This window comes from Mesocricetus auratus, unplaced genomic scaffold (genome assembly GCF_017639785.1).
Source record: "Mesocricetus auratus isolate SY011 unplaced genomic scaffold, BCM_Maur_2.0 Super-Scaffold_100027, whole genome shotgun sequence".
Classification (NCBI taxonomy): domain Eukaryota; kingdom Metazoa; phylum Chordata; class Mammalia; order Rodentia; family Cricetidae; genus Mesocricetus; species Mesocricetus auratus.
This window is the reverse complement of record NW_024429208.1, coordinates 15,480,748-15,505,595: the sequence shown is the minus strand read 5'-3', so window position 1 is coordinate 15,505,595 and position 24,848 is coordinate 15,480,748. Positions and strand designations below refer to the sequence as shown.

The window sequence follows — 24,848 nt, the reverse complement described above, 5'->3', positions numbered from 1 at the left end:
TGCTAGTACTGTAAAATTACATAGTGAGATAATAAATAGTAATAAGGCAAGGAAATGTTGAACGTGGAAATACACACTTACACACCTATAATCTTGGCACTCAAAAGACAAGGGCGGGAGGACCCTGAGTTCCTGGCCAGCCTGGGCTACAAAGCAAAGCCCTGTCTCAAAATAAAAGCCAAAACAACAACAGAAAACGAAAACAAAGGGAAAGGCTGTTTTAGAGCCCATGGTTTCCATGACCAAGAAGGAGGGGCTGGGATAGGTGAGGGGTGGGGTGGGCTAGGGAGGGATGAAGCGGGGAAGTTAATGATCTATTTCTTCACCTGGGTGGTTTTATTTTCCAACCGTGGCCTGATGAGCACTTTTGTATCTTATGAATCCACCTGCGCAGTGCTGTACGTCACGGTAAAAGTGGCTGCCGCTTCCTCACGATACAAACACATCCCCCAAAACAATGCAGACACAAAGAGATAGCGCAAACTTCCCAGCGGGCCCTTGTGCTTAGGTTCATCTCAGTCTTCAACCAAGGTCTACAGAGGCACCTCTACCCTCCATCGAGTTGTAGGTTGTTTTTGAGCACTTCGAGGTTCTCAGTCATGTGTTTCTGAGGCCTGGTAGAGCTGTTCTGTAAATGGTCAGTGATAAATATTTTCAGAGTTCAGTTGTCCATGCTCTGTCATATTCACCCCCATGCACACAAGCCAGAAACGTAGCCCGCACACCCAGGTGTGGCTGTGTGGCTTAAAGTATTTATAGAAATAGGTAAGAGGCTAGATTTCACCTGTAGCCTGTAATTTTCTAACGTGTGATTCATTTTGTTTATTTCCTTCAAGCTTGACAGCTTGCTCTACAAGAGTAGACCTGTGCTGGCCACTGTTGCTGTCCCAGGACCCAGCACAGCTGCTCTTGTTTCTGATTAAAAGCATCTCCTGCCTTAGCTTCACATAGCTGTGTCACATCCCCTTCCTGCTCAGGCTCCAGTCAAGGAACACTTTTATTAAAAGCACACGCAAGTCTGGCTGATATCCAAAGCCTTCGTACTCCACCTCTAATGTGGCTTTGGTGTGGTCATATAGCTAGAAACCCCCTGAGTGTATGGATCATTTAGGTTTTCAATGTGAGTGCAAATGAAGGGGTTAGGCTAAAATTTGCAAGTAGTAAAGCCTCTTTGAGTGTCAGCTACTGACTCCCATCATGTTTAGTTCTCTCAAAGTAACTTCAGGGTGTAATTCTTATTACCCTTATTCTCCCAAGTTATATTTAGTCATGATTAGAGCCTGCACCGAAAGGGTTACAAGCATCTCACTCAGAAGGTGAATGGTATCTTCGAGGCTTCACACTGTCCAGAAAGCTGGCATTTGAATTCAGGTCTCTTCGTTGAGACTTCATGCTCAGTGAAGCATCCCAGGAGAGGAGATCAAGGGGTTGGTAAGGAAATTCTAGCGATTACTAACAGCCTCCGAAGGACCTTGAAAAACATGTGGAAGAATGGATAGAATTTGGACAAGCAGAGGTTGTGGGGGAGGTAAGAAGGGAGGAATAGGACACAGGTTTTCCAAGTCCCCAAATTACTTTCAACCTTGCTGAGAGCCCAGCAGAGAGAAGAGGCAGCATGGTGGTGATGCCAGGTACTGACCTAGATGAGGTCCTCAGGAAGAAAGTGGATTCTTGAAAAAATCTACGCTTAATGACTTAGAAGAGGAAGAAGAATCCTAGGGTGTGGTCAGGGATGGAGGGGAGAATCTAGAGAGAGTGGGTTCCAGTAGAAGCCCTTTGGAAGCACAAATCACACGAGCCCAAGTCATGGGAAACTAGCTCCATGGCAACCACACCCAGCCATGATATTGAGGAGAGAGAGACGTAGAACTGAGCACAGAGCTGTAATGTAGGAGAGAAAACCCACACAGCGTGTTTCTCCCTGTGAAGCGAGTTAGAATGAGATGCAGGAGTCACCGTCTAATAGATAGCTCGAAGCTACACATGACAGTTCATTATTGACCCAAATAATCTGGAACTTTGGAGACTCTTCTTCCTCCTTTTTTTCTCCTGTCACTGCCTGTCCACATGAGCATCCTGATGACCCATGCAACGGCAGGGCCCAGGCTACCCACTCTCAGCCTCTCCCGCTGTTAGCATCCTCACCGCAGAGACGCTGGACGGTGAACACAAGGAGCAGCGTGAATGAATGGCCAAGAAAGGGTAGAGTGGTGAGCATCTGAGAGCAAGGAGCTGGTGAGAGAAACCAGAGAGCAGTGCTGCTAATAGAGTGAGCACCGACTTCCCTGGGCGGGGCTTAGGTAAGAATGAGAACAGGCCTCACACGGTGCGGCCTTGCACGAACACACCTTGGAGGAAACATACTAGAAACAAGCCAACAGATGAGTGGTTTTTCACCTGGCTTAGTGGTGACAGTTTAGGGACAAGAAGAGATAACAGGTTTTGGCCTCCCAGTGGGTACTTTGGAGGCAGAGTTCCAACAGAGTTCCAAATGCTCTGCGCACGGTCCTTATGCACCCCAGATAATGAAGAGCTGAGGTGAAGGAGGACTAGGGTAGGCTTAATGTGGAATGAATGGCTAAGAAAAAAACGCACAAATGAGACTGGAGTGACAGCTCTCTTAAAAGATACCCAGAACACACATTAAAAAAAAAGAAAAGGAAAGAAAGCCTGGACATGGTGGTGTTATACTTGAAATCTCATTGAGGGACAAAGCAGATCCTTAGTGCTTGCTGGGAGGCCAATCAAACCGAATCAGTAAGTTTTGGGCCAGTGAGAGACCTTCATCCAAAAAGGACAAAAATGGGGGATGGCATCTGAGGAGTGATACTGGCATCTGTCTCCTGGGTTGCATGCACATCTTCACATGTACAGGCACTTGTACTGTTGAGGACACACACACACACACACACACACACACACACACACACACACACACACACACACAAGCCGAACCAGCTGGCATGATGCTGCTACCTAAAATTTAGCAAGTGGCAGCCAGCATGCTAGTCCTGACTTCGCAGAGTGAATTTGTAGCTGGCAGCCAATTCATTGTGCAGCCACCTTTACCAGTGGCATGGGTTTGACATGATGGGAATGGGGAAGTGACCTCACCCTCCCTTCCATCTGTCTTCTGTCTCCAGCTTAGGCATTCATGCCCAAGTCAGTGTGACATCTAGTCTTAACTGAGGTAGCCAAGGGAAATTTCTACACCAAGGTTATGCACTGAAACATGACAGACGTGACAGGCTCTGCCTCAACTTTCTCTCTCCGATCTCTCTGTAGGAGAGACAATCCCTTTTTCCCTTCTGGGATGGGTTTGTTTATTAACCCGAGCAACATTCTCACTGCTCCACCTGGAGACTTGCCAGCTGAGTCATGTGTGCTGACTTTAGACACTCTATAGCCCGGATTAGGGAGCAGTGAACTGTTTCATGATGGCTTTTTTTTTTTTTAAAGAAACACATCCCAGCTACAAGGAACAGGAATCATACAGGCAAAGAATTGAGTTGACTTTGTGCTATTAAAAAAAAACCCCAAACCATCACCTGTACAGAATCATTTGTTCCATGAGGTAATGGCAATTTATTGTTTCAGAGGGGGGTGAGGTTGGCCAGTCCAACCCCACTCTTCCTCTTTGGCCACCAGCAAAACCAGAATCTTAAGGCAAGATCTAAGGAAAAGTAGAGGGCAACAGGTTGTCCTCCCTCCAAGGGTCCACGAATCCTGATGGTGACACAGTCCGGGCTTCTGTTAACGGGCTCCTCGTTCAGCCAATCACTGTCCCTGGTTTTGAGACAGACAACGGAAAAGTTCTGTGTTCCACTGCTTAGTGTATGTTTCCCATGGCCAGTTCCGGCTGCCAAGAGATGGTGGAATCCAAGGGTTCAAGGAAAGTCCCTGCCATTTGCTCATCTGTAGTAGAGAGGACAGGTGGAGAAACACAGGGAGGCAGAGACACTCAGGCTCCCTATCCTTAGCTTCTAGCTGTGCTTCTGACCTTTGTCAAAGAGTCCTCAGATAGTGTGTTTGATGGCATCGCCTTCCAGAAGGGCCTGGAACACACGGACACCACTTAAAGCAGGAAGTACAAACTCCACCCACCTCTCTTCACCGCCTGTCCTCTCTCCCGCCTCTGAATGCAGTAACCTTGCATGAGTGAACATGAGTTCTAGCCTCAAACTGGAGAACAAAAAGAGAAAGATGGAGCTGGAGTCTAAGTAACTTCTCATTTGCTGTCACACAGCTACAATGGAATTGGATGCCTCTGGGTCCTGTTCTCCTGTCTTCTCATTTCTATGATGTATGTGTGTTTGTGGGGGTGGGGGGGTGTTTGCTTGCTTGTCTTGTTTTGTAGCAAGATCTTATTCTATTTGGTTGGTCTGGAACTTTGTAGACCAGGCTGATGTTGAACTCACAGAGATCTGCCTACCTCTGCCTTTGAGTGCTGGGATTAAGGTGTGTGCCACCATACTAGGCTTCCTTCCTACCTTATGTTCTTGACTATTAATGAAGTAACAGGATAAAGGGAAGCATCACATGAGCATCTATTGTCTAAGCAGTACATTAATTATTTAAGTATTGAGATAGGGTTTTATAAAGCCCAGCCCAATCTTTTTTTTTAAAGATGCATTCATTTTTATTTTATGTATATGGATGTTTTCCCTGCATGCATATCTGTGCATATGCTTGGTGCCCAAGACCAGAAGAGACTATTGGACCCCTGGAACTGTAGTTACAGATGGTTGCCAGCTGCCATGTGGATGCTGGGAATCAAACCCAGGCCCTCTGAAAAAAAAAGCCAGTGTTCTTAACTGCAGGCCATCTCTCCACCCCCCATCCCCCCCCCCATGCAGGTCAGTCTTGGATCCTCCTGCCTTCACCTACTGAGTTCTGCAACTGCAGCCTTGTGCCCTGACACCCAGTTTACTTGGTGCAGGGATGTGGGGGATGGCCCTCAGGGCTTCATGTATACTAAGGGAGCAGTCTGCCAGCTGAGTTGCACCCTGAGCCTAGGCTGAAATGCCTGCTATCAAAGTTAGATGAGATCATACATCCTTCAGCCAAGGCTTGATCTAATGAAAAATAGGGTTAAAACTATCTATAGTTTATGCTCCTTATTTAAAGCATATAGCAGATCTTATTTCTTGTTACATTTTTTTTTAGAAAACAGCGTGTGTAGGGGGCACACACACACATGTATGTACAAGTGTAGATATCAGAGCACAATTTGCAGAAATCAGTTCTCTCTTCCCACCATCTGGGTCTGTGATATGGCACTCAGGTTGCCAGGCTTGGTGGCAAGCACCATTACCCACTCATCCATCTCCCTGGCCAACACATCTTACATCTATCTAAGAGTCTACTAACGTCTCATGCAGTTGCTGTGAAGACAGAAACCAGTGAAAGAACATGCTGGCACTGGGGATCTACCCAACTGATGATAAACTCCTCCTATCAGATAGCCTCAGCAGCATCCATACTGCTTCTGCATTAAGGTTAAAAGTGGTCCAAAAGAGCAGGAGAGGTGAGGTGGCCGTGTCTCAACAGAGTAACTTCATTTGCACATACAGTGGATGGATGCTGCTTGCTGGTAATATTTTCTCTAAAACCAAATTCCAGGGACCCTAAACTATGCCTCAGTCAGTGTTTTCTTGTCCAGTTGCCTGTGGCTTCCATCAAGCTTGCAGCCCAAGCTCCTGAGGACATTGCCACATTACCCTTCTGTGCTGGGCTCTCTAGCCAGGAGTATCCAACTCCCCACGCTCACCCTCCTCATTGCCATCTTCATGCACACCCTCTATTTAACTCCGGGAATCCTCTCAGTGAATTGTGGCACTTCCTTTGAGCATCTTTAGATAATCTGCAGTTTTCTTTTTCACTTTCTGTCACTGTGGTATGGTGTTAAGGGTTGGATAACTGTATGTACCAGCACAGACTCTGCCCCTGACACAAGAGTTTTAGGAAGTAAACTAATATATTTATATGTCATCTGTAAAAGGGAAAGGGATGGGGATGGAGAGATGGTTCCATGTTTAAGAATGCATTCTGCTCTTCCAGAGGACCTGTGTTAATAGGGTGTCTATTGCTGCAAAGAGACACCATGACCACAGCAACTGTTATAAAGGAAATCATTTAACTGTGGTGGCTTGCTTACAGTTCAGAGATTAGCCCATTATCGTCATGGTGGGAAGCAAGGCAGCAGGCAGGCAGACATGATGCTGGAGAAGGAGCTGAGAGCTTGTGTATCTTGACTCACAGGCAACAGGAAGTGGTCTGAGTGTCAATCTGAGTGAAGCTTGAGCAAAGAAAACCTCAAAGCCCACCCCCCGAAAGTGACACCACTTCCTCTACCAAAGCCACACCTCCTAATAGTGCCACTCCCTTTGGGGTGTGTCATTTGCTTTTAAACCACCACAGGACCTGAACTCAGGTTCTACCACACACATCGTTATGGCTCACACCCACCCGGTGCGCCAACTCCAAGGGATCCAGCAGCCTCTTTTGGATTCCAGAGATACCCTCACGTGTGTGATATACATATAGAGTGACATACACACATAAACAACAATAAGTCTTTTATTAAAAAGGGGTAGGGGACTAAGTGAAGTAAACATGATATAAAGTGTGTTCTGTTTGTCTATCTGTCAGGTAGGCAACACTAAAGAGCTGCAGTGTGACATTTATACTGTGATCCATGTCTTGGTCATTTTTATTGGAGATTGACTATTGGAGGCAACAGTTAGCTCTGCTTCCTGGTTCACAGTGTGGTTCACAGACCAGCAACATTGCAGCCAGTCCAAAGAGCCTGCTGTATATGCTGAAACTTGATGTCCAAGCAGTTAGAAAGGCTGCACTTGAGTGAATGCTGTTTCTGACGTTAGTATGTCTGTGATTCTAGAATTCCCACCTAGGAAAGAGACCTCATTTGGCATAGTACAGGCCTGGCAAATGGCTGTATTTGCTGGCAAAATTCCTTAAGCTTAATTAAGGGTTCACAAATTGAGCTCTGGGCCTGTGGCATCAGAATCACTTGGGGGTCTCTGGCCCGTGCAGACATTCAAATCCCCCTTGATGCATTCTGCATGTTGAAAGACACTGCTTCCAAAGTGACATGTGGATGCGTGTCTCCTTCTTCTGTGTTGCTCTTTCTCTGTGTGTCCCCTTTCTTACAGAAGCAAGTGAAGGAGGGGGCTTCCTCTCTGTGTTTGCTTGGTGTCCAATGGTACACATGTCCATCCACCCTGATGCCCCCTGGCTGGCTTGTGTATGTCATGTATGTGTTTTTGGTGGATTCAACAGGTGACCTATATGATTGACCTGCATTCCCTGTGTTCTGTTTTGTTTTGTTGACTTTATTCATTTTTTTGGATAGGTGATAAATGCACATGGTTCAAAATCCCCAAAGTACAGGTGTTTTTGGTGAAAAGTAAGTCTCCTCCCTCTTCACTCTGGTACTGTAGTTCCTACTTTCCGAGGTTATAACTGATCTGCCAGTCACTCCAGACATTTATTGAGCACCCAGCTGTGCTGGGCAGTGTCCTGGGAACTACCGAGGGAACCCTGCAGACACTCACTGCCTTCAGAAAGCTTGGTTCATCACCACCGTCAGCAGTACTTACTCAGTGGACTTTGGGTCTCCTCAGCACACTGGAGGAGCCAGAGTAAGGGTTCCACGGCCCAGTCTCCAGCCTTTGATATCCCAGACTTCTCAAATCCTCAGAGGTCTTAGATGACTTACCCCATTGTCACAAACTGGTTCCCTTGATCCTGAAGTAGAAATAGTAGGTGGAGAGAATTAAGTGAGATAATACACAAAGCACCAAACACAGAGTCCAGAACACAGTAAATGCTCAATAGATAAAAGCATTGATTCCAGTGATCCAATTGTATGCTCCTGGCCTGCGGTGAAGACTGATCATGGTGACAGCGTTCACTGTTCTGCAGTTTTCATTGTCTTTCTTGGCCGTGATCAAAAAAACCACATTTTTAAAGCCTTTCAGTCAACTAGACTATCTAAGGTTGACTAGGAAGTGCCTGTGTATAGAGTAGTCAGCTCCTGGTTAATTAGCAGTCTGTGCAAATTATACCCCTCTTTATTTCTCATCTGGCAGCTTTCAATCTTATGTCATTTGGAGGCTTGGGGCTATTATTTACTTGGAGGGGTTTTGTGTGGTTTTACCTTTTAATGTTACAAAACACATCCTCTTGAGGAGGAGGGTGCATTCTGCATTTCGCAAGACGAGAAGTAAGCCCTTCTGAGCAAAATATCTAACTATAGCTGGGTTTAGCTATTTTGAGCGAGTTTCCCCAGGACTTAGGTCTCTAAGCAGCTAGAAAAAGAACTCTGAGTCCCTAGAAAAGCAACAAATGGGTTTTGTGGTGGTGAGGTCAAGATGGAAAAGATTACAAGAAAGCATAGAAGAAAGCCAGGGAAGAAAGAAGAGGGCTGGAAGAAGACGGAGGAAAAAAGAAAGTTCAAAGAGAGAAGAGGAAAGAAAAGAGACAGAAAGGGAAGGGAAAAAAGAGGAGAAGAAAAGGGAGGGGAAGGGAAAGGAGAGGCCAAGCCTAGGACAAGAAAATTCATTCCCACATTAGGCCAAAAAACCTGTTTCTTTCTGCAGTGTAGAAGGGACCCGAAGGCCTGGTGAGGACAGGGAGGTTAGGCTAAGTGTGGACCACAGAGTGGAAACCCAAGGAGATAAGGATGAACCTGCTTGTTCCTCCACAGCCCTGAGCATCACTTAACATGCTTGTTTTCTTTCTCTCCTTGTTTCTGAAGGTAGTCTGTCTTGTTTTCCAGGTAGACAAACTCTGTGTATGGTCCTCTGTAGCATGAGGAATCTATTCTCCATTCAGGCATGGGGGTTGGGGGTGGGAGGGGTGGCGGCTAGGTTGGAGTCAAGTGAAATGCCACCAGTGGTGTGGTTACTTGAGGGATTACAGTTGTTTTGAGGTTTGGGTTGTATTGAAAATATTCCCTGGGTTCTGGTAGACTACCGACAGAAAAAGATTAATAGTAAGAACAACGGTGCCCACATATCAAAGCTTAGAAAGGCATAAAGTCAGTAGTGCATGATGGAATTGGCCTCATCACTTGCTTGAGGTCTTTGTCTATTCTCATCCTGAGATAGAGAGCTAAGGAGCTGGCCAGAGACACATTTGGCAAGCAGCGTGTGACCTCTGGACCTTGCCTCTTGCTTCCATTTTGGTCACCTATTACAGAATAAGCCACCTATCTCTATCCTCAGTTTCTTAACGAACAGTCTTAATCATCCTGTGGGTTTGCCAACTTTCATGAGATGGCGTCAGAAAGCAGCCTGAAGCAGGAGTCACATGACCAGGTGTGCTAGGCTGTGTCATTCAAAGTCTGGTTCTTCAGCTAGGATATCTAGAACAGCAGCACGAGGGCAAGCACTGTCTCTCTCCCCACCACACTCCTCCTCTGCCTCTCTCTTTCTTCCTTTCTCTGCCCCTGTCTTCTCTCTCTCCATCCCACAGCCTCTGCCTCGCTCTACATAATCCTCAAGCTTCTTTGTACTATGATGGTTTAGTGTTAATCATATTTCTTACATCAGACTGGCCAGGGGCAGACAGGCATTTCTGAGAGGCTCACTGCAAACCTGCCAGGTTTCTTCATCTAACACCTGAAGATCCCAGAAACAAAACAAAACAAAACACTTTTCCTGGCCTTTGCTATTCAAAACTCTAGCCAGTCAGATTGAAGGGCCCAACATATGGGCTTAGACAGAGGGCAGCAGAATTCACTGAAGGTTGGATAGGGAGGGCAACTGGAGAGGCGAAAAGCCTCCCTGCCAAAACATAGTCAAGACTATTTATAATGCAACTACCCAGCTATTAATCATGTCTATCCACCACTATCAAGCTACCCATCAAATGTGGACCCATGCACTTTACACTTCTTGGGAAGTGAAAATATAGGACCCTTGGTGTTTTATACATATTTACAACAGTGCTTCAATGTCATAAATATTTAGTCACATAACATAGAAATATTGCTGGGTGGTGGTGGTGGCACATGCCTTTAATCCCAGCACTTGGGAGGCAGAGGAAGGCAGATCTCTGTGAGTTTGGTGCCAGCCTGGTCTACAGAGTGTGTTCTAGGACAGGTTCCAAAGCTACACAAAGAAACCTTATCTCAAAACAAAACAAAACAAAACCACATAAAAAACATATAAACTAAGAGTATGATCCATTACCTCTTCTAGCTTATAAATAAATCCTTGAATCTGTTGGTAAGCTGCTGCCGCTAGCCAATTTTGTTTTATCATAAAGAGCATTTGGATCAGTCACATAGTTTAACACAGCCCATGCCGTCCTAACCTCAGTACAACAGTGCATTGTGCTAGATGATGATTACAGAATGCCTTGCATGGAAAAGTGGGAGGGTCCATTTTGCTGTACTGTTTAATCATTTATTCCACGTGATGCACGTAGAATGCCTGTGCTGTTGGTTTTTGCCTTGGCCAGTGTCAATAGTAGCCATTTAAATGGTGACTCCGTACATTCGTGGGCAGATATCCGGGTCCTGGGGCAGAACCTGTTACTGACCCAAAGTCCCAGCAGGTTCAGCGCTCACTTTAACCCAAACTTTGAGTTACCTTTCCAGGAAGTTGTGACAAAGTCCTAGTCCTTTGTAAAGGTTCAAGCTGTATGACTCAGAGCCATTGAATGATGTTGTAAAGGCTTTCTGTTCATAAATGCTAGACCTGGAATCTGTACCCAGGACACCTACCCTACAAACCGAATTAGAATAAGAGTTTTACTTTGATTTATAAGTTCCCTATTTCAAAAGAAATGTTTGCATTGTACTAAATTGTGAGGACATCATTTTTGTTTGTTTTTGTTCTTCAAGACAGGGTTTCCTTGTACAGCCCTGGCTGTCCTGGGGCTAGCTCTGTAAACCAGGCTGGCCTCAAACTCACAGAGATATCTGTGCACAGCCCCCCCCATCTTCAGAGTGCCAGGATTAAAGTTGTGTGCCACCACTGCTGGGCAGGTCGTCATATTTTGATTCATCTTTGACCAGTATCCACAAACTCCCACCCTCACCCTGCCCTGGAGATTCTCAGGGTTTCATGGTGTCCACTGTGAAAAATCTAAGGACCTGCTTTTACAAACCATGCTCGCCCTCCATCAAGCTTAATCCCAGAAGAATACCAAATCACAGTAACAAGCAGATTTGAAAAATAAAAACACAACCAGTCTCTTCATTCAATATCAGTCATCAATTCCAAAACTCTCCGTAGGGCTCTTGGAATATGCAATCCATCCCAAGAGATCCCACAAGGCCATGTGGGGTCCAGGCCCAGGACACCCTGGGGAGGAATGCCCCTCCCAGATGTTAAGTAGAAAGTGAGGGAGGGGGAAATCAGTCACGTGGGGAAAGAGCAGATATCCTGAACAGGCTCAAAGTCCCAGAGTTCAGGGGTCTGCAGACTGAAGTAACTCCCTGGTAGGCTGGCAGGGTAGCTGAGTGCTGGGGGTGGGGAGGGGGCGGGAGAGAAGACACTCCACATCCCAGGCCTTGAGGAAAGCAAGCTTGAGTAAAAAGCTTTGCCTTTTTTACATATAGAAAAACATCAACAGCCTAAGCTGGAGGCAGAGGCAGGTGGATCTCTGTGAGTTCAAGGCCAGCCTGGTCTACAGAGCAGGTTCCAGGTCAGTCAGGGCTGTTAAACAGAGAAACTCTGTCTCAAAAAAACAAAATGAAGAGGAGGAGGAGAAAGGAAAAAGAAGAAGGAAACCAGCTTAGCATTCAGACATCTCTCTTCCTGAAGCCTGGCCTCCTCTCCGGGTTTCAGTGTGTGGTCATTGTAAATGGCTTCCCTCCTGCTCCTGTAGGTACCTTTTTTTTTTTTTCTTTATTGCAGCCAGACTGAGCAGATTAGAATAGACCATCTTAACTTTGATGAAGTCCTATTCATCGGCTCATTCATGATGCTGAGAGGGCTTTGTTTCTCACCCCCCACCCCCACGAGATTCGAATCTCTCTGTAATTCGGGACCTCGCATAGATGGGGGAGGGTTCATGAGGCCCACCCCTAACTGAGGAACCACTGACCATTGGTGGAGGGACAGTCCTCCTTCTCTGAGGGTGTGGCCACGTCCCCACGGGATGGTTGCATACCCTTGTAGTTATGAGCAGCCCTGACTTGACTCTGTGGGTTTAAAAAAAACTGAAGGACACAAAAGGCGAGGGGGACAGGGAGGAGTTGGAATAGGGAAATGTGTGTGTGTGTGTGTGTGTGTGTGTGTGTGTGTGTGTGTGTGTGATCATATTACATTATACACACATATAAGATTCTCAAAAAAAATCCTTACATAAGTAAAGACATGCTTGGCACAGCTGACTTAGGCTTCACCTAGACTAAGTACCCAGCTATTTTGGGGTGTATGTTAGGGGGTGCAAGTGAAATGGCCTCTGGGGGTGCCCCAGTGGAAGCTGCAGAGGTCTGGCTACCTTCTCCCCCACTGCCCACATTAATAGGCCTCTTTCCCTAGGAGAGAGAAGGCACATTTCGGAGGAGAGACGTCTTTATAGGAAGGTGGCAGGGTCACCTCTTGGGCCCCGTCTTCTCCTCCTGGTGCGTAGACTTCTCTAGCCACTATCATCCTGCTCTCCTGGGATCCCCTCAGGAGTGAGAACCAGTCAACAGAGACCCTCTGAGCCTATTCAAGAACTGCAAGAACCTTGCCCCAAGGCCCACAGAACACTGGTGGCTTCCCCAGCCTGTCTCTGTCTCTTCGCCCCGAAGCCCCGTTCTTTCCCGTTTTCTCTCTGGGTGCTGCCCCGTTGATCTGTGTTTGTGTGTTTGATCTGTGGCGTCCCTGGGAACTCTGGTGTCACAGCTGCTTCCCTGGCCCCACAGTTTCCCAACCTCCACCCAGAGAGGGCAGGCCCTCCCTTCTTTCCTGCCCTCCTTCCACCTGACAGGGACCATAAATAACAGAGGCTCCCGCGTTCCCAGCTGAGAACAAAGTTGAAAGTTTGCCTGCAGCTCCCCAGCCACTCCTGCTCCGGTCCATTCTTGGTTTTCTTCCAGTGTTTGTTTTTCCTCTACCTGGCTTGGCTGTTTCTTCACTTATATCTGAGGAAAGCCGTCTCCCAAGGCTCCCAACTGCACCAAGTGCCCTGGGCTCGCTCAGTCTCTTGCGAGGGTCCCAGTCACTCCAGCCGGCACTGGTATCAGGTTACTGAAAGTCTACACCCAGGCAGTCCTCATATTTACATACAAATAACTCCTGGGCTTGCATTTATGTCACTATTGGGTCCCGCAAGAGGCTTGCCAGAGCGTTCTTAATCCAATCAGAAGGCACTTTGAAAGGATGTCTGCAGAGTGATCAGAGGGATGTTCGTCGCTTCTAAGTGTTGCCACATGAAATTTTTTGAATGTTTCTGTCGGAGATTTTTTTTTAAATCTTCGGAGTCTAGAAATTGAGGGAAGATGTAAGGTTGCTCAGTTGCCTTCGAGGAGACGGGGATGCTGAGGGAAGCTCTGAGGCCCCGGTGAAGACAGACCTGACCAGGGAAGGGTTTGTTCAGGCTGTGTGGATTGGGGCCAGTGTGGACGGCTCACTCTCAACTTCTGCTTAAGGAATTCCTGGAAGCCTCAGGAAAGTACTCCTCAACCCAGCGTGGTGGAAATGGCTTTGCCACACAGTAAGATCTTTCTTTAATTCCCATTTGGCGTGTGCTGGTTTTGTTTCTGACAGAGAAATATTGCAAATATCCCCCTGCGGATACTTGGTTAAAGTAGTATGTCACTGAGTAGCAGCAGAAAGACGATCTGTTTAGTTTTCACATTTGGGAAAAAAAAAATCCAGTAGTTGCCGGTGTGTTTCAAGACCTGATTGGTTGCTAAAAAAGTTGAGCTCCTGTGGTTGAAATGAATGGAAATTGTAAGTAGTACTGAGTAAGGCTGTGAGCCGCTTACCTTGGAGAAAACCTATCTTATACGTTTGGAATCTCTTTGGGCCAGCCAGCTTGTATCTAGAAAGGGAAGAAAAGTAATTTTAGAAAGAGACCTGTTTTACCCGTGTAGAGGGAACTTTCTGCCGTCTGTGCTATGCTTTGGGAGTGATGGGAAACATCCCAGAGGGCAAAAGACGATTGAAAAACCTGCCCTGTTGCTCTTGGAATGTGGTTTTCCGCGTGAGCTCACTAGGCATACAGAGCTTGTAAGAGCAGTTTGCATGCATTAACTCTTTGTGCCGCTAGTCCGAGCGCCCCCATAACTATGGTCCCCCTTTCCTGCTCCAGGAGCCCAAACTCCATCTCTGTAGAAGGCAGAGTTGATTTGCTAGTAGACTTCAAGTGGTGGAACAGCAGGGCTGACTCCTGAATCTGATGGGTTTAGAAACAGTTCAAAACTAATGTTCTCCAAGGTCTCCCAGGCAAGCAGTTACAGCTCCCACCATGAACTCACAAAACTCAAGAGTAGATATGCCCCAAACCAAAATTCTGAGAGGACACCACCAACAACAAAATCTCTTTCCTGGGCAGGTGAGATAACTCAGCTGGTAAAAAGCGCTTGCCAAGCCCCTTGGCTGAGTTTGATCCCAGAACCCACATTAATGGAAGGAAAGAACTCACTCCCACAGGTTGTTTTCTGAACTCCACAGGTGCATTGTGGCATGTGTACACCAATGCACATAAGCAAATAAATAAATCACTAAATAAAGCCATTTCCTTCTCTCCCCTTTTTAAGAACAGTGTCAGAGACACGGGCCTGCCTTATTTTGCAAGCTGTGTCCATTCAAACAAGCTGCTCTCATCATGGGTTGTATGAGGAAAACTCACCTGGTTGATAAGCTCCATCTCTGTAATTAACTGAACCTGGGACGGGGGGGGGCAGGGAAGTATCAGGGGTCATGCTTACCGTTGATCATTAACACTAGTTGGGTTTGCTCCTTCAGTTGGCTCTGATATGGTGAACTAACCTCTTCCTCCTCTGTTTCTTTCTGGATGACATTAAAACAAAACAAAATGAAACCTACAGGGGCACCAGGGAAGGTCATGAGATAATGAAGGCAGTTTTCTCCATAATTGCTACACAGTCCAGAGGGAGGACTTTTGACTGTGATTTGCTCTCCATCTGCAGGTGAAGATGCCATCACAGGGGACACTGACAAGTATCTCGGGCCACAGGACCTTAAGGAACTGGGTGATGACTCCCTGCCAGCGGAGGGTTATGTGGGCTTCAGTCTCGGAGCCCGTTCTGCCAGGTATTTTGTTATTGCTCCCCACCCCCACCCCCAGAGGTCACTTGCAACATTCATGATCTGTCACGAGCCAGCATCCTTTCCATCTCCCTCATGGTTCCAGAGCGTGCTCTTTGGATGCAATGTGAATTTCGTGGAATGTTCTCGATGCAAACATACATGCTCCGCTATTTCCTTGTTGTTTGCTGCGCTTAGTCTCCTGTGACAGAACACACCAATCGTTTGTTATTCCAAGCATGCTACCAGATGAGCTCCCTGATAAACTGGAAAACCAGACTAGGTGTCATGTTTCAAAAGTAGCTTGCTCCATACTGGAAGAAATTTCTAGTTACAGATATGTAAGAAATTTGTGGATGGATTATTATTTGCTATACTTTGCTAGTGAAAAATTAATTCATGGGTTGATCGGCAGCACCCATGATGATAAAAAACAAACTATTACAACTGTCTGCATGCATAGACACTTGAGTTTTTTGCCATTAGTGTGTTGGTCAGGGGCCTCTTAGGAGTGTAACAGTGGCTTATCAAGACAGCAATGGGGCTGATCCAGTCCTTACGGCTGAAGCAGGGTAGCCTTGACTCCCAAGTCACTCAGTATGTAAAGGAAACAGGACCTTGTCCAGAAGGCTGGGAATTCTTTTCCCTGGTGTGGCTCAGTGGTATGTTTGCTGACTGTCAAGTTATTTTAAAGCTAATAATTAAACCTTCTAAGTGAGAGCCCTGAGGACATTTTCCTATAGTTTAGGAATCTGCTGTAAAAAGTTTCATTGTCTAATAGTAAATGGCACCTCCCACAGAGTAAACCTTGGGGTTTTTTCCCAGTGCGGTTGGTGAGAACAGTCTAGAAACTGCATTGCCTTTTTCTTGAGTTTGCCTTTTAAAAATAGAGCCTCAGCTAGCTTGGTAAACGTTTTTCTCTATAAACGGTCCCTAAAGGCTTGCAAACCTGATAGGAACAGGTGTCAGCAATGAGATAGAGATAGAAAGAGAGAGAGAGAGAGAGAGAGAGAGAGAGAGAGAGAGAGAGAGAGAGAGAGAGAGAGAGAGAGAGAGAGACTTTTAAAATGCACAGATACACAGTATTTCAATCACAGATTCTAAGAAGTTAAAACTAAAATGTAAAATGTCTGGGTCCTTCAAGGCTTCAAGGGTCTTGGTTCTTGTCTCTTGTGTAGAGTTGAGTACCATTTATACTCCTACAGTGAGCTGCTCTCTCCTTCCTCACAGTTTTTGAATAGATCCTTTGCAGAAAATTCTAGCCGCTCACTTCCAGTGAGCTATGAAATCTAAGTATCCTGATTTATTTTTTTGGTCTTAAGATAATTTTAAGGATTTCTTATTTCCAACCTGGACTATGCCATTATCTGTTACTGTTACATGTAAGTCATTTTTTTTCCCATATTGGCGACTCACGTTATGCTCAGAGGCAAATATTTCTTAAGGCATATTTTTGTAGCTATATTTTCAAATAATTACTATTTTAATGTTTCTACAGCATATCATTAGAGCTTTATCAAGTCAGTTATTCTGAGTGTAACATTTAAAGGGACATTCAATGTATGATTCATTCAACCATAACATTTGTTTTTTTTCTTTTTTTCCCTGTCTGATTTTTTTCTTTTACATTGTTTCTCCTGGTTTTATTATCTTTTTTTCCTAAAAATACCTTAAAATAGTCCCAAGATAAGGTAAGAAGATGTGGCGCTTTTGTGGTGTTACTCTGCCTGTCCCTGACCCGTGTTCCCATTTTTATTTTCTTCAGCATTTGTGCTGTGCTGTGCTATGCTGGCCTGCAATGTGCTTTTTAAATTTTGTTGTTGTTCTTTTCCTGCTCAACATTAGGAAATCAGTTATGATTGGGAAAGAAAAAAAAAACAATCTATGAAAAGAAATCTTACCTATATAATAGTAAATGGACACTTAAGGAATTGCTCTCAGCAAATTTTGTAGAGGCATGAGGGGACTGAAAAGGTCTTGTTGGATCTAAAGAAAATAGGCTGGTTTGTTTGTTGGCGACTGTTTGCTCGAGCTGTCCTAGACACCCTAGTAACATTTCAGTACCAGGAAGCATGTTTTCCTAACAGGCCCTGCATCTAACACTTAGGTTTCAAAGGTGGCTACAAATAATCTCTCTGACCTTGGTTTAAAAACCAACTCAAGGCTTTCTAGACTCCCTTGCTCAACACTCTTTGGTCCTGAGTGTACAGTGATGAATCAGAGAGTTGGAGTGACCCTTGGTAGATTTCCTGGGTTCAGCCACCTGATAGAAGGAAGCAGGTCTGGTCTGAAACAGTCCTCAGGAATCACAACTTGAAGCATTTCCGTAGCTAGCTTCAGGTCTGAGCTCTGTTCTGCTGCTGTCACTCACAGACAAACAAGGAAAGATGCTGGAGGATGATCCGCGAGTCTTAGATTTGAAAACCAAAAGGATCACGGATACGTAACCTCTCCTTAAAGGCTTTTTCAGTGTTTGCCTACATACAGTCCAGTTACGGCTTAACTTCAATGTATCCTGGAATGCGGGCCCTGCTCTGAAGAAACGCATGGTGTAGAAAGTATAAGGAACGGGACCTCCCAGGGCTCCTCAAATCATGTCGGTGAAGCCGTGTGTCCAGAAAAGACACTAGCAGATAGCTGAGCCACCTGTTAACCTTTCAATTCAAGGGTGTTAAATTTGGTACAATTTAAAGATCTGTTCTTCAGCTGTGATAGCCGCAGCCAGCCCAAGTGGCATCATATGAGGTTGGGAGCCACTGATTCTGCTCCAGCCCGGTACCATCCCTGAACAAAATCAGACGGTGTTGAAGGAAAGCGCTCACAGGAAGGACACTTCTGCGCAGGAGTAAGGGGAGAAACGCAACCGAAAGGAGGAGGAGAAAGAAAGCCTTCTGGGTCACATGACTGCCTGACTGTGCAGCCCTATGGCTTGCTGGGAGGCACCTATGTGCCTGGATCATGCTCGTCACACTCAGTAAATATTTGCTGAGCATGTTGGATAGTGACCTTGGAAATGACGGTTAGTTCTGAGTCAGAGCGATGAGCAGGAGATTCAGAGAAAGTTGAGACTCCGGTCCTGAAGGAACAACCCCTCCCCTTCTGTGAATAATGTGTAACATAGTAGGTAGTGGGGAGAGAGAGACCCTGATCTGCAAAGGGGCATGCATTCCTTGTTCTCTACACACACACACACACACACACACACACACACACACACAGAAAAGACAATACCACAATGTGACCGATTCAACTGGTGGCCATACCATTAAGTCCTACTTATACCCACTTTATCAGTTAAATGGGCAAAATTAAAACAAAAAACAAAAAGACCACCCTAACTTCCCTTGGTAGGGATGAGGGTTTCCTACACCCATGAGAACCCCAACATAAAGGGGTCAGTGGGTTTAATGCTAGTTGGAAACGTTTCACGGCTGGGGAACCATGTCTAGGCTTTACCCCAGCTCTTTCCCATCCTGTAGTCCTGCTTCATGAAAGGTCAGATGGGAAACCTTGTCACAAAGAGGTGACAGTGGAACATTCTTTTCTGACAGCCTTCCAGTTAAGGAACGTAGAGGGGAAATGACACTGGAGCTGTTCTTCATAGCCACCATCCTCCTTGTCTCCAGAGGATCATAATAAAGCCATTAACCCACGACTCAGATTAACGATAACCCAGGTCATCACATGACTTGTGTGGATAGATGCAGTCTTAACAGAGGTAACCTTTTAGAACAACCCTCCCACAGTCCCTTAATCTACTGGCTTTTAGTCTAAGAGTCGGTATAGGCAGAGTATGGGGGAACCTGGAAAATTCAGGGCCTTTCTATAGGAGTATCTAGAAAGGATACAAGTTAGCAAGAGTAAATAAGAAAAAAGTGGAGCCTAGGAACAACAGGATTTGAAGACAAGGAATGTGAATGTCTCCTGGAACACGACCAAGAAGTGCATGTGTCTATGTTTCTATTTTGCTTCTTGAAAAATGAGTGACAGCTCCAAACCAGAGCTCTTAGTATGCAAACCCGCAGCTGGCTTCCAACGATTTTCCAGCAGACCCCACCGCAGCAGTCACAGATCTAGCTAAGTATGACTGAAAGTCTTCCTCTTACACTCATGCTGGGGCTGGAGAGGTGGCTCAGTGGTTAAGACTCCGGCTGCTCTTCCAGAGGACCCACGTTCAATCCCAGGACCCAGGTTCAATCCCAGCACCCATGTGGCAGCTCACAACTGTCTGTAACTCCAGTTCCAAAGGATCCAACACCCTCACACAGACATGCATGCAGGCAAAACATGAATGCACACTAGATAAATAAGCAAGTAAATAAATATTAAGCTTTGAAAAAAAAGAAAAGAAACACTCATGTTACCTGGTAGAAGTTCTTTTCAATGCCATGCTGGTTTGGTGCCATTGAGGAGTACCAAAAGTCGCTGTGAGTTTCATCTCACAGAACTGGCCCGAATTGGCCAAATTTTAAAATCTTAGTCACGAAATTGAGCACATCTAAAAAAATTCTAATTTTTGGTGTCTTAATAAAAAAAGCACATTTGTTGGTATTTTTAGCCATCTTGCCTGTTCTTACAAGTTGCATGCGTTTATTTTCTTTCACCCATCCCATCGTCATCTCCTACTGTTGAATGGGTAACTGTAAACACAACAGCCTCCGCTCCTTCAGTTCGGATAGGTCATACACCTTGAACAGAAGCTCCTACGCGCGGGACAGCATGATGATCGAGGAACTTCTGGTACCATCCAAAGAGCAGGTATGCATTCTCGTTGTCCTTTGTTTGTCCAGGCTCTGGTCACATGCCTTGTTCTAGCAAGCTCTTGGTCCCTTAACAACAATAGCAGACACATGTACATATGCATATTTGATCTTGTATTTGTAAATTTGGGGTTACTATGTCATAATCAGAAATGTCTCTTTTTTTGCAAGCAACCCCCCTCCCCCCATATCCCACAGAGGGGAACTTGGGGCATCCTAGAAAAGGCACCTATACCTTTCTTGTGTCTAGGCCAAATGTATTTGCTGTTCAATTTGCTGACATTATTCACGTGAATATTTTCTAAGTGAAGTGTGTGTGTCCATTGAAAGTGGCGAGACTTGTATATAGCCAGCAGTCATAGATTAGATCAGATGTGCTTTTGATATGTCCTTTTCAGGGTTTCCCAAGGCAAAGCGGTATTTTCTGTTTTCCCAGAGTCTCTGCTGGATTCATTCAGTGTTTGTGCAGTTTCTTTTTGGTGCTTATGGTAGATTAGAGAGTGTGTGATGAGAGGCCCAAGCACACAGTCCTGCTGCATATGGACTGAGAATGGATTGCTCTTGAAAAATACACAGATACACACCATGCCTGGCTTCACATGTCCACAGTGGGGACCAGTGATAGATGAGACTGCATGGACTATAAACCAACTTAAAGGTAGCTTGTGATATTTGAACACTGTGAATCATTGGTGAAACTATGCCACACCTTCTCATTGCACAAGGTGGATGAATGACAGTCACACACACCCAAGCTAGAGTTTAGCGATAGGTGGTCAGCCCTTTGGAACTCCCACGTGTCTGGAGATGCTGATGTCAGGCCCACAGATGAGCATTGTACTTCACAATGACCCTCAGTGAATGTTACATTACACTATCTGGAACATTCTCAATAAGAGGGAAATGCAGAGGCAGATAGTGTCTGACGGGAAAGAAAAATGACCTTTGTAAAATGATCCTAGGTGCGGCATATGTCATGGGTTTTAGGTGGATGTAAGTTCAAGAGAGAGCCCTTATCTCCATAATAAAGCTAGGCTTTCGGGAGCCTGGTGTTGCCAGATATTGGTAGAGGTTTTCTAAGGAACTTAGTCTCATCCTGCTCTTTTCATGTTCCCAGTTAGAGGAGGCAATATATATATATTAATGTCGTACTTGGTGCCTTAGGGGAACCCCACAAGATGTTCAATGTTGCAGATTATAGGAAACACAGTGGAGGGACCAGACCGCTCCACAGTCATACAAGCCATATCGTGGACACCTCATTAAAATAGAACTATGGCCTACATTTGTTTCAAAGCAAGGGTCTGAAACCCAGGTGTTTTTCCACCATCAACATCAGCACCACTGTTACTGCCAACCACATCAGAATGAAAGTATAAAACAAGAAATAAATGCTCTCCATGCTCCTTGCTTCTGAGGGGGTTGCCTGTGAGTTGGTCCCAAGATGCATTCAGGTAGGATGGAGAAGCAGCATATACTCAGAACTGAGGGTCTGTGAAAACAAAGGAAAGGTCACCAGGATGAAGCTGGTACTCTTGGAGTCAGCTTCAATCTCGGAAACACCTGTGTCATGGTTCTCAACCTTCCTAGTGTCACAACCCTTTAATACAGTTCCTCATGTTGTGGTAACCCCCAACCATAACATTATTTTCATTGCTACTTTCATGACAGTAGTTTTGCTACTGTTATGAACCGTCATGTAACTATCTGTTTTGTGATGGTCTTAGGCAACCCCTGTGAGGAGGTGTCTAGGGGGTCTCGACCCACAGGTTGAGAACCACTGATCTACATGGCCATGTCTGCCATTCTCTAATCACCCAAAGAGACCACAGGACACCAGGAACCTTTAGGGGGGAAAAACGCAAACAAAATCGTGAGAATTGAAGAAATCAGAAGTTGTTTTCTTTACTGGCCACCTTGTTTAGTGAAGACCACTCAAGTCCAGGAACAATATAGGGGGGACATGTGAGTCATAAAATAATTTAAGGGTGCTTGGGAACACCTGTAAAGGTTTTGGATAGAGATGTGCACAGAGACATTAGTTTACTCACTGTGGTTCTGCCATCATCTAAGACATATTCTGGGGGAATGTGCCACCAAGTTTTCAGGAATGAACTAATTAGGCCAGCTACTTATTTCCCAATGGTTCATCTCTAGGGCAAATGAAACAAATTTGACAAGAGTATGTGTGGAATATTTTTATAGGTGTGGCTGAGTTACTGTTCTATTCCTGTGAAGAGACACCATGCCCAAGGCAACTTATAAAAGAAAGCATTTGAGTGGGGGTTTGCTTATAGTTTCAAAGGGTTAGTCCATGACCATTGTAGTGGCGAACATGGAGGCAAGCAGGCAGGCAGGCAGGTGTGGTGCTAGAGAAGTAACTGAGAGCTTAAATCTGGTCCGCAAACAGGTGGCAACGAGAGAGGCTGGGCTGGCATGGGCTTTTGAAACCTCAACCCCCACGCCCAGTCACACACTTCCTCCATTAAGGCCATAACTCCTTTTCAATAATTCTACCATCTGTGGACCAAGAATTCAAATATAGGAGCCCATGAGGGGCATTCTCATTCGTGTGTGTGTGTGTGTGTGTGTGTGTGTGTGTGTGTGTGTGTGTGTGTGTGCATGTGCTTGCTGAGGCCTGAGGTTGATGCTAGTTGATGTTGTCAGGTGTTTTCCTTGATTTCTCTCCCCTTTTTTTTTGTTGAGACAGTCTCTCCCTGAGCCAGAGGTCACCGATACGACTCCTCTGGCTTGTTTGCTTACTCCAGGGACCATTGTCTCTGCCTTCTGTGTGCTGGCATTGCAGGTGGTCACAAGCCTGCCTGGTTGGGGATCTGAACTCTGGTCCTCACACTTCCATAGCAAGGATTTATCCACAGAAGCCATATTCCCAACCCCCTCCCCCATCTTTTTATGTTTTTCAAATGTGAATTGTTGGATTTGGGCATGTGGATATTCTTTGTACCCTTTTTTAAAACTTTATTTGTGTAAACACTTTTAAAATGACATTTAAAAGGTGTGGGGGGGGCGATTTCTGAAAGTGTGGTAACTGTGGTGGAGGACAGGAAATGGCTGATTTTGGGAAGAACAGCCGCCTGAAAAGAAACCACTATTGCACTGTGCAAGCCTCATGGAAATGTCTACTGAAGTCCATGGGTGCATTTGAGTTAAAATCGAATGATCAAAAAAGAATAGTTTTGGAGTTGGAAAGGAGGCTCAGAGGATCATTGGCTGCATTTACAGAGGACCCATGTCCAATTTTTAGCACCCACACGGCATCACAACTATCTTACCTCCAGCTGCAGGGCATCCAATACCCTCTTCAGGCCACCACAGGCACTTGCCACAGCCGTGGTTCGAATGCATTCAGGTAAAACACACATATGGCACATGCCTTTAATCCCAGCACTCGGGAGGCAGAGGCAGGTGGTTCTCTGTGAGTTCGAGGCCAGGCTGGTCTACAAGAGCTAGTTCCAGGACAGCCTGCAAAGCCACAGAGAAACCCTGTCTTGAAAAACAACGACAACAACAACAAAACCCACATAGGTTATAAAAAGAAAATGATTGGTCTGTCTGTCACACCTCTAGCTCTGCATTTGCAGATTTCGAAAGATAACTTCTCCTGGGTCCTGTGCATCTGGGAAGCACGACACAAGATTTACACATTTAGCATTCCCAAGCCGCTGATCCCTGGCTTGCTATCAGGTTCACAGCAACTGATCTCTGCCTAGTTAGAATTTCTCTGACAGGTCAGGGTAGTAAATGGACACAGATTAACTCTGTGAACTTTCTCCTGAAGAACAGACCCTGCCCAGGGTTTAAAAGCCTCTGCTTTCTCATCCTGCTGACTAATACGTTTGCACATTAACCACAGTTAAAGTACAGTTGAGATACAGGTGACCAACCTAGGCCGCCACCCCTAAGGCTCCAGGATCTTAGTTTCTTTTCCGATTGCTTTCATGAAATACTCTTGACGCAAGCAGCTTAAGAGTATTTTATCTCACAGTTCAGAGTACAGCAGGAAAGTTGGAGCTTTTGAGGTACCGTCAGTAACATGGCGCCATGAGTGTGTGCGTGCTAGCGCTTGGCTCCCATTCTCCGCTGACAACAGTCTTGGATCCCTGCCCTGCGAAATGATCCTACCCACAATTAAGATGCGTCTTCCCACATCAATTAATTTAATCAAGATACCTTCTGCCTCCTAGTCATTCCTAGAGGCCCATCTCCCTGACAACTCTAGGTTTTCCTTCTTTCTTTCTTTTCCTTTTTTTGTTTTTGTTTTTTGAGGCAGGATTTCTCTGTGGCTTTTGGAAGCTGTCCTGGAACTAGCTCTTGTAGACTAGGCTGGTCTGGAACTCACAGAGATCCACCTGCCTCTGCCTCTTGAGTGCTGAGATTAAAGGCGTGCACCACCACCGCCCAGCTAAGAGAACTTTTAACACAGGGATTGCTCAGTTCCTAATCCAGTTGACCTGGGAGGGACCAGGCATGGGAATTTCAGTGCACCTCCAAGCTGAACGATTTGAGTGTTGCTGACTCAGGACTCTTCACTGCAGGTGTACAAAGCAATTGCTGTGCCTCCCTCAGAGACACCCCGTGTCTGGATCCTAGATGTGGGTGGTTTCTAAAGTGCCAAAGGTGGTCTTTACATGTCTGTCTAGCCAGGAAAAACTGACCATGGCATCTCTGACTGCATTCTGTGTTTCTGGTCCCAGCCCTCTACACCCACTTACTCGGATTACATCAGTACTGAGTATGCCTGGACTTCTGTCATTACGCCCTAAGCAAAAATGATGTAACCATAGCAATTACGTTGCAGGAGGTATTATACATATCTAGATACGGT

The 24,848-nt window shown here is 45.6% G+C and overlaps 1 protein-coding gene across 14 annotated transcripts in view; it reads left to right on the top strand.

Annotated features, from left to right (window-relative positions):
- Positions 1-24,848, top strand: part of Ank3 (ankyrin 3) — a 561,730-nt gene that overhangs the window by 454,915 nt on the left and 81,967 nt on the right. For 7 of the 14 annotated variants that reach the window (XM_040732581.1, XM_013113893.3, XM_013113894.3 and 4 more), the window contains 2 exons: positions 15,125-15,248; positions 19,898-20,000. In XM_040732581.1, the coding sequence (XP_040588515.1) occupies positions 15,125-15,248; positions 19,898-20,000 (227 nt within the window). Of the gene's footprint in view, positions 1-13,013; positions 13,684-15,124; positions 15,249-16,921; positions 16,934-19,897; positions 20,001-24,848 lie in introns of those variants that run through there. The other 7 variants (XM_040732583.1, XM_040732584.1, XM_040732586.1 and 4 more) reach the window with 4 other exon arrangements.